Genomic DNA, 10,385 nt, shown 5'->3' on the forward strand with positions numbered 1-10,385 from the left:
CTCACTCGAAGCCCTTGGGGCACGGAGTTATTTCCAATTAACGGCAACAATTACACAACTTTGGCTTTCTAATATGGCAAAACTGATTCGTCATACAAAATATGGTGAACTGATGATAGAAAACATTTTTCATTTTATAGTTCTCCGAAACATTTTTGCTGCATGCATTGTTCTTTAACAGCTTTATTTTTATGTATATAATTGAGGTTACACAACAGTCCTCATTAAACGCCAATGCGCACACGTATATGTACTGGAGTTTCCGCCTTGAAACAGCAGGACCCGGTGGGTACATCTAGTTTACGGAAACCACAGCAAAAAAAATATATATATGTACTGGACTTCATGTATACAACCTACATAGATGAGATAGGTTTTCTTTGTCATTTAAAATCTGGTTCCCCCTAATTTGATGCATGCCATACCCCCAAAACTGGATTCAAAATTTCAGTTCAACCAGTTTTTGTTATATGTTCTGGACTGCATGTATGCAACCTACATTGATGAGATAGGTTTTGTCCTTTAAAATCTGGTTTCCCCTAAGTTGATGCATGACATACTCAAAAACTGGAGTTCATCAACCAGTTTTTGTTTGAGTCTCAATAATGCACGCACCACTAATACCAAAATCGGCCATTGTCTTCTAAGGGAAGGAGAAACAACACCAATCAATTGAATTCTAAGACTTTTAACAGAGAAAAAACACTTCATATAGGCGAATTTTCTCTACCAGCCAGCACTTCTCCAGTTCCAGATCTAAATTACAAAAAGCATTAGTAACTAGCACAATCATCATCAACAAGACCAACCCTGATTCCCTCCAACCAAATATCTAAGGTCAATTTACAGAAACTGAAGACAGAGCCACTGGTTTACTTATAAAATTCTCTCATTGATTTGGTGGAACTTCATCAACAGGAGGAGCAGCGAAGCGAACATTAGCAGGGCGAGCCACCACTACTGGCTCATCAGCAAACAATGCTTTGATAACTGCTGGAGTTTTCAGGGGTCTACGACCAGTCATTCGCGGATAGACGTCTTCTAGGAAATAATAAGCATGGCCTGCAATCATTCCCTGAAACATGAAAGTTCACTTTCAGTATATAGCACCAACACTGCATGTTATAGGGGGCGGTGAGTTTGGTAGGAGGAAAACGTTTTCATAAAAATATTTTACGATTCTCATATTTGATTGTCGAAATTTTCGGTAAGTATTATCTCTAGAAATTATAAGTTCCCTTAAAAATGAGGAAAATGACTTCCCTAGTACAAGTCGGGAAAACAAGTTCCATAAGTGGCATTCCACATAATCGTTTCATCCCCACCCTCCAACACACACTACTTCCAACGTCATCCCCATCCCTCACACTTCTACCTTCTAACCCACCCCTAGAGTGTTTGTCTAGATTTTACAAAATATTTTCTGCTTACTCATCAAACACCAGAAAATAAGTAAAAATTCACTCATCTTATTTTTTAGGAAAACATTTTACAAGAAAAAAATCTTCATGAAGAACATTTTCCTTCGTATCAAATGCACACATAAAGTTCAATGAAAGGAAATTGGAATATTCAAACCCCACTAAAGGAAGTTTAAAATGCAAGGTAACTGAGTGATGGCATAAAAACAACAGGCACCAGTGCAGGTAGAAAGGTCTACACAGAAAAGCATAACAATACATTGTAACAGAAAGAAACTAGTGAACGATAGATGTGCAAGAGTCCATATCTTCTTTGACAAACAAGAACTTTTTTACCACTATACTACAGATCAGCATCCAGTTTTTGGGGTCTATCACCTTGGACAAAATCCTCAGTAGAAAACATAAATATGGCTGCTTAGTGAAGGCATCGACACATCTTTGTAGTTGGGGAAAGCAGAAAAGTGATGAATCTCTCTCACTAAATGAAAATAAGTAAGAAAATCCAGGCTACCAGAACTTTTATCAAAGATCCAACTCTTCAAGATATCCAACAGGAAGGCTCAAGCAGGAGCAAAAACCATTTAACTCAAGACTCTTAAGAGTCTCATATAGTAGCATGAAACAAGTAAAACCTAATAAAAGCACATGAGTCACCAGAAGCGTACCAGTAGATCCACCCAAGCACTGGCGCCAACTAGCACAGAGAAGCCCAAAAGAACCTGTGACAAGGAGAAAGAAGTGTGATGAGGTTATTACCCACCACAAACATAAACAACAAAATTCATAGAAGCAAAACTACAAGTAGTTTTCCACTTCAAGAAACAAAATATGAAAAACATTGTGACCCGTGTAAATATTAATTTCCTGGTTTTCTAATTCTATTCTAATTCAAGAATGTGTTTCTATTTATATTCAATGTTCTTTTAGTAGTTCTCCCAAAAAAGAACATCACTGCCAAATATCCGGGTGCTTGGATACACTATTGGCTGAGCAATATGTAAGGGGCAATTAAGTTTTTGGATTTCTCACTGTGTCTTTCTTGCCAAGACTATGTTGGTGAAGAACTCCATAACTATGTTACAGAAAGGGTTTCTAGCCAAAATAGATCCTAAAAACTGGAAACATAAGAGACTACATAAAAGCATGGCTCTGCAAATAACCCCTTGTTCACATAATAAAGAAGGGAGTGATTTTCAAAATCAACATACTGCAAGGTTCATCATCTTGAATGCAAAACACCACCTAAGATTGCATAGATCCAAAACAAAATGAATAAGAAACCTGGCGCACAGGAAAAGCTTTCCTGGACCCAGCTGATGCTCTTCCAACCCCAAATCCCCAGCCCATTGAATAGGAATGAACAGGAACAATACTTGAGTAATGGATCTGCTGTAGCCCTTCAGGTTTGATAGCTCATATATAGCAACTACAAGATGTCTTGCCCAAGCATAACCTATGAAGTCTTTTTTCTTTTTTGGAAAAAGAACCAATGAAGTCTTCTTTAAACAGAGTCTATGATCGCTGATTTGTCAACTTGATACTAATACCTGTAAAGGCTAATCCCAAGTATTTAAACTCATCCCCCCTATGTATCAAAAGTTAGAGATTAGGTTACTTAGATGAGTAAAAAGCCACAACTTGTAAGGGTTGTTCATAAATGATGGGTAAACATGAATTCGACTATCTTCCGGTAAGTGGTCTCCACGGTGGAGCTAGGAATTTGATTAAGGGTGTTCAAACTTATATAGTAAAATCACCTCAATGAATGGATGCACCAATTAAAACAAACTACATAATATTAGTTTGCCATTTTTTTTCGTAGTTTGTCCTCGGAGCATATCCAAATGCTACATTTTGAAATGTGTTTTCACTGAAAATTTTAGTTAAGAAAAGAGAATCTCTTTAAAAAGCCCAGTGAAGAAAATCACCGGGAATCAGTGAAACAACAGGTTAGAAAATAACAAAAGAGAATAACCAAGAACCATTAGTGGTGTCCGACAAGTGGAGAGGACAAAATTCTAAACAAAAGTCAAGCGTAGTTTATTTTAAATAAAACTACTAAAATTATTTGCTCTTCATGTGATGTGAAAAACATCGATAAATTTAAAAATAATACTTAAGTAAATTTTTTCAGGCACTTACAGATATATACATATAAAAATAGTAATATATTATTGAAATCACAAATATAAACGGTTTTGTTATATTTAAAATTTAGATTGAGCTGCATATTTCATTATCAAATGTTCCTACAAAAAAACAATTAAAGAAAACTTCCACTTATAAATATACATGTATCGGAGACTTAGTACATATTTATTTATATAAATAATTAATTTACCTATGTAATTGATTTTCTTACTTTTTTCTTTTCCGACTTCAATTGGTGTAATCTTAATTACTAAAATTTTGACCTTCAAAAAAGATTGGTATATTCTATATCTCATTCAAATTTCGCATTGAACATTTGATATATGTGTGTAGGAAAAAAGGATAATCATAAGATTAAATGTTTACATTGGTATCAGGCGTAATTTGAAATTTTCAAAATAATATGAGTGAAATCTTTCTAATTACTTCTTTGCAAAATATATATTAAGATAAATATTTAGAAAGAAGGGTTTGTTTAGAAATATACTTTTCAATAATATATCCTAATTTTGTAGAAAGAATAGAAAGTAATAAAAGGCAAATCCAGTGCTTGTCCAACAGCTTTGTTTTTAATAGTAAAAAAGAGAGCCTATCCACTGCTTCATCGAAGATTCGAACCCGCAGTGCCTGACACACACTGGGCATCCTTCACCACTGAGTCGTGGAACACAATTGTTCGAAGGGTGTACATTGTGTTATATATAACCTAAATTACAAAATTTCACCTATATATCCGATAAAATTTTCCGACGATGTATGTCCAGCTAACCACCCTCGGTATAGTGTAGCTACTCCCCTGGGTGGTCATTTAACCTCTCAATTTACAACACACACATGTGCGAATTCCTTTCCCCTACATATTTTCTTTGAAGAGGTTTTTTTTTTAGAAGGTAACATTATTTTCTTTGAAGACTTAAACCAGTACTCTTTATAATTTTACCATTTTTTCAAATTAATTGTCTGCTATCAAACATTATTTGTTTAACAAAGTTAATTGCCATGTTTTAAGCCCACTGTCATATTGTGAGAGACATCGTCAAGTCCAAACCAGCTGCGGTCATGGAACCCACAATAAAGCAGAAAAGACATCTGGCAGATTTTGACCAGAGTTCTATTTCCAAGCAACTCACGTCAAAAGTATCATTGACCATGCTAGCATAAGTAGACCATTTCAACACAAGTCCTCTGTACCACAGAGTACAAGAGGGTGTTCTGACTTAGCTTAAAAGTTGGATACTACTTTCATTTTTTAACTTAAAAGTTATGAAGTATGACTTTTTAAAAACTACTTTTCAAAAGCACTTTTTTTAAGCTAAGTCAAATGGGCCCAAGAGATTTTCCTTGTTTATATGTGCATTTTCATCTGTAAAATGCACTAAACCAAATCTTCCTTAAAACATATAAATAAGGAAAACCAAATACACTAGGCATGAGCTTTGAAGTACTGCTCTTTCTGAAAAAATCGAACGAAAAAAAGGAACCAAGTGGTTTCTGCAATGTGTCTGGTCGCAGCATATACTTTTAGAGTGGCCTTAGCAGCTCAGCTCTAGTACGGAACACCAGGAGCAAGTGTCATAAAACACCTGCTACTTCAGGATTGCATTAAAGAAATGGCAAATTGATAATGTCATATCTAGCAGAAGAAACACAAAGATGCAAGGGGACAAACCACAGGTGAGGCAGCTATTAAATTTAAAAGCTAAAGATTTATGAAGCAAAGTATGATGGATTAAGTAATAAACACTAACCCATGGGAGGTAAGCTGCGGTGAAAGTAAACAGACCCAAAAAGCTCATGTGGATAAATGGATTTTGCTTGCTCCATACATAAACCTACACATAGAAGGAAGCAGAATGATGAAAAAAGAAAGGCTAAGACATAAAACAGAAGCCGAGTCAAAAATGGAGTTATACTGCAGAGGAGCTAACCATCATAAAAGTCAATGAATTGCTCAGGAATATGATCCTTGCAAATGACTCTGAGACATAAGGTATCATCCCCCCGACAAGAACAATTCCTGTTAAAACAGTGGCACCAAACAAGAGCATGTAGAAGAAATCTGCCGTCCTTCCCCTGAAGGAGTTCTCTTCTAGAAGCTTGCAGTACCGAGCTAGGAAAAACATGTGAAACAGAAAGTCCAAGTCTGAAAAAATTAAGAAAAAGGATGTCAGAATAACGTAGAAAAAGAAATAGGAAGTGTCTTCTCATGTTGATGTATTCCTCCAAACAAGTGACTCTGCCTTCATCTCATAATTTCAGATGCATTCACAAATAAAATTATATGATTAAAAGGAAAACTTGTAGGGCTGATTAGCAGCAAATCAAAATTCACAAATTGTAGTAAATAGGAGGCAAGGATGAGCTCAGTTTCCATTTTGCATTTATTCTATCATACTGTTAAGAACTACAAAATTTATTTCTGTGACTTGTGTTTTCCACTTCTCTCATCTTTTTTTGTACCCAACTTCGTCTCGCTGTGAGTGAGATATCTTTTTCCAAGATCAGAAAGAAGTAATATCAGGAAATTGACTTCTACAAACATATTAACGAATGACCATGGGCAAGAGTTGCTAAAGCATTAACCATAATGAGAGAACAGTGTATTGAACAGAAGTGCTACAAAACTATCAGTCAGACTACAAAGTACTGGCTGAACCCTGTATTTAGCCAGGATAGTTATTGAACAAAAGAGCCTAGCCATTAAAGCCTTAAAAGATTCATGGCTGTTCAATTAAACTTATGCCTCATTAAGACGCTCATCCTCTCTAAAGCTAAAAGGAGGAAAAAATCTTTTCAGAAAAAGAAGCTAACTGCTGGGAGAAGAGAAATTACCCATCTTCCGAAAGTAGAGAAAATTTGTAACCAGGCGCCACACCTGGTATTGCTTCACCACTAACTTGGGGTTCAGGTACAAGTTATAAGGAGATATAATCTGCAACACACACAAAATACAATCAATCAGTCAACCAACATTCTTATGTGGATGATTGTTACATATTGTTTCATAATGTATCGTATCATGTTCTGTTGCATTGTACAGTATTGTTTTAATGAATATTACATTTAGATATACTGTAGATTTTCTTTGTCGTTACATACTATCACAATCAACAATTTGAATGATAAACCTACCACAAAAGTAGGATACGGGGTAGAGCTACTATAAACGGTTTAAGGAAAAGAGTAAAATAAGATTTGGAAGCTTCAGGTGCCACGCTACTTTGTCGCGTAACGTATGAAATATTTTGCAAAAGTGGTGGCAATATTCATAGAGGAAACAAACAATTATTATTCATCAGCGTAATTTTGTACAAGATATACTCTAGTCTACTTGGTATAGTTAAAATTTTAGTTATAAGAGGTCAAACGTTCTAATCTAGATAACCATAACTTAACAATTTTTTTAACAATGATTCCAGCATGCTAAAATAGTTCTATAAAATAAACTCAGCCTGATTCGAACTTGCGTCCCTAGGGAGGAAAAGTTGAGCTTTGACCGTTGGTACCATGAGCTCCATTATTGCTCTGGGTGCCACGATTTATATTTATAATAATCCTGATACATAAATATGGATATACGGGTATGTAAACATAGTTCCAATCGAAACCACCAGGTGCCGTGGCACCCACAGTGTTTAACGTAGATACGGTTAACAATCATCGTGTGCAAGTTCCAATCCTACACTAATTAGGGCCAGCTATACAACATGTAAATCCATTCTTCTCAATTCAGGTCCATTTCAACATCCCAAATTACAACAATCAATCAATTATACCCCAATCCCAAATTAATTAGGGTTAGCTATATGAAACCCCTGTATCCATTAATCAAGGTTCATCTCAACATTCCAAATTACAAACCCCAATTAACAAACAATCATCATACAAACAACCCTCAATTTTTATCATTGATATCTCAAAAAAAAAACTAGATAAAGAAATCCTCAAATTCGAGTTAAAATGATGTTGTGTGCCATTGCAGGGAACTTTTTTAAAAAATCAATCTTGAAAGTCTTATGTTTTTCCTTAAAATGAATCATATCCATACCTCGAGAGAACAACCGATTGTGGTGAGTATTGCAGCAGTGAGATAGGAACGGGTGATAATCGGCATCTGCTTGTACCATTCTTCCACAGCTTGTGCCATTACGCTTAATCAAACTTTCCCCAAAACAAAACTTCCCAGAAATCCCTAACAACCCGACTGATAAAGCCTCTAGGTTATCTGAAAATTGATCAATTCGAGGATTTCTAAAATATATATATACACACACTCACATGTATATAATATGTATGTATGTATACATATGTGATCGGATTTTATTTAGCTAGAGGAAATCAAAGACAAATGGCAAAGAGAACAATAAATTCTTTTAAAGGATTCTAATCTTGTTTCTTTGAGGTATGCTATTGCCTATGAGGATAGAAGCGCGTATTAGTCACGGACCAATTAGATGATCCGGTGACGAGCTGAGGCCAATGAGATTGATCGCGAGAACAGTGTTGATGTAAGAGGCGCGTCTGTTGTTGGATTTTGTTGTTTTTGAGTTACCATTTAAAGAGGAAATTCGATGATTTTTGAGTTTCAATCTACTTAGTATTGGTATTGCTAGTGTATTGTTTATATTAGGAATATTGTGGAGTATCTCTTATCTATTTTTAGAAATTATTTTATTTCTTATTGGAAAGAGAGCGTTTGAGAAACTGGTAAAGTTATTGGGAGGAGAGGGTTGGAGTAATTGATAAAGTTATTGGTATGAGAGTGTTGGAGTAACTAATAAAGTTATTGGAAAGGAAACGCTGAAGTAACTGAGAAGTGAAACAGTTGTAGTATTTGGTAAAGTTACCAGAAAAGGAATGTTTAAGTAACTTGTGAAGTTATCAGAAGGAAGAATAGACTAACTGATAAAATTATCGAAAGGAGGAGAGTGTTGGAATAACTGATAAAGTTATTGGGAGGAGAGCGGTTGAGTATGAAGTTATTGAACTTAGAGTGTTGGAGTATCTAGTAAAGTTATCAGAAGGGAAATGTTTACGTAGAAGTTATCATAAGGGAGAACGTTGAATAACTAATAAAGTTTGAAAGGGAAATGTTGGAATAATTGATAATGTTATTTAGTGTGAAATGTTTGAATAACTGGTAAAATTGTTATAATGTGATCAAGAAATAACAAGTCCATGTCATGGAAACAGATTTTGGCAGAAATATGGAGTAAACATGAGTATCACAAGTCGATGTCATGGAAACAGATTCTGACAGAAATATGGAGTAAACATGAGTATAGTAAACCCTTACAATTCAACGCTCTTTTATGAATTTTGGACACATAGAGAATTTTAGTGCATCGAACTGTTCTGTAATTTTATTTCTAGTTGAAATATTTTTCTTAATTTATTTATTTATTCATTTTAGGGAACGAACAATCATAGTGGTCGGATTTATGTGATGTGATTTACCACTTAATTTTTTTTAATCACATATATCTTAAGTTAGGGAAAATCTATAATTTGATGATTTTGTGTCAAATCATTTGAATTTTGACCTTGCAATACATAACTTTGATAAAATAATATATGAAGTTAGATTTTTTGAGGTCATAGATTTCACTGAAATTGCCATTGACGAGCTATTATATATGTTTCGTCAAGTCCACAACTTTAATTTTGAAAAGAACTAAATGTGACTATATCGAATTCAAAACTCCAGAAAAAAAATGTTTGAAGTTGGCCTTGACAAACATACCAAACTTCAAGCAAAATGTTTGATATTTGACCTTCACAAAGACATTTTCAGACAAACATATCTAAAAGCAAGGCAAATTCTCATTTTTTGTGCATACATTTAAAGTGGTGCCCAAAATAGGTAAACTTGCAATAACAATTGACCATCGAATATCAATGATCATTCTAAAAGCAAGTATTTGCACACTTCACCCATTTAATTGTCATGTTTCACATTTCTATATCCTAATATATAGTTAACTAGAGATTTTTATTTATTTTTTAGTACTTTTTATAAAGTTCACTGTTATCGCTGCTAATTACTCAAACACATAGATAGTTTTATTAATTATGTGTCTTGTTTAAATTGTTGTTGAATACACTGTATTTGCCTTTAGACATTGTATCCAGTGAAGGGTCTTTAGTCTTTCTCACTCTCTCATCCTTTTACTTCTCTGAAATCATATTTTATAATGTATCATGATTTTTGTAATTCCATGTATATGTGTGTCAATATCAAATATGCATTGATGTATCGATTGTATGTATCTCATTTTATGTATTTAGTATCAATTAAATGTAGCCTTTATAAAAATACATCGATATTTATAACATAGGTTTGCCTAGTATATGTTGTATATGTACATAATTATAGATTAGTTATGATAAGAACCAATATATATACATTGTATCTATATATAAACAAACTCACACGATTTCAAATTTATAATGTATTCAATGTATCTGATAAATATTTTTTTAAAAATAAAAAAAAATATAAATATCAAAATATATCTATATGTGCATTTTATGATGTATTCAATATACGGAAAAGGGCCTAAAATACCCTTGAACTATTAAAAATGGTACAAAATTACCCTCCATCCACCTATTAGTCCTAAAATACCCTTGCTGTCTACCTTTAGGTCCTATATTACCCTTTATTTTTAACGGTCACTTTTTAAATCCAATTAATAAATTAATTAATGACGTGGCAATTTTCTATTGGTCAGATTTTAAATAACCTAAATTAATTTAAAAACCCACCCATTCCCAAATTAGACCCGCCCCAAATTCAATTAACCCATC

At 34.0% G+C, this 10,385-nt stretch overlaps 1 protein-coding gene across 1 annotated transcript; it reads right to left on the reverse strand.

Moving 5' to 3' along the window:
- Positions 1 to 649: 649 nt before the first annotated feature.
- LOC107008651 (derlin-2.2) lies at positions 650 to 7,936 on the reverse strand. Its single transcript, XM_015207773.2, has 6 exons — positions 7,624 to 7,936; positions 6,408 to 6,507; positions 5,504 to 5,718; positions 5,324 to 5,407; positions 2,090 to 2,143; positions 650 to 1,075 (listed from the first exon to the last, which is right to left on the reverse strand). Exons 1-6 carry the CDS (start codon positions 7,720 to 7,722, stop codon positions 890 to 892), a joined length of 738 nt encoding a protein of 245 aa, XP_015063259.1. The 5' UTR covers positions 7,723 to 7,936; the 3' UTR covers positions 650 to 889.
- Between the last annotated feature and the right edge of the window lie 2,449 nt (positions 7,937 to 10,385).

Source organism: Solanum pennellii, chromosome 2 (genome assembly GCF_001406875.1).
Source record: "Solanum pennellii chromosome 2, SPENNV200".
Lineage (NCBI taxonomy): Eukaryota > Viridiplantae > Streptophyta > Magnoliopsida > Solanales > Solanaceae > Solanum > Solanum pennellii.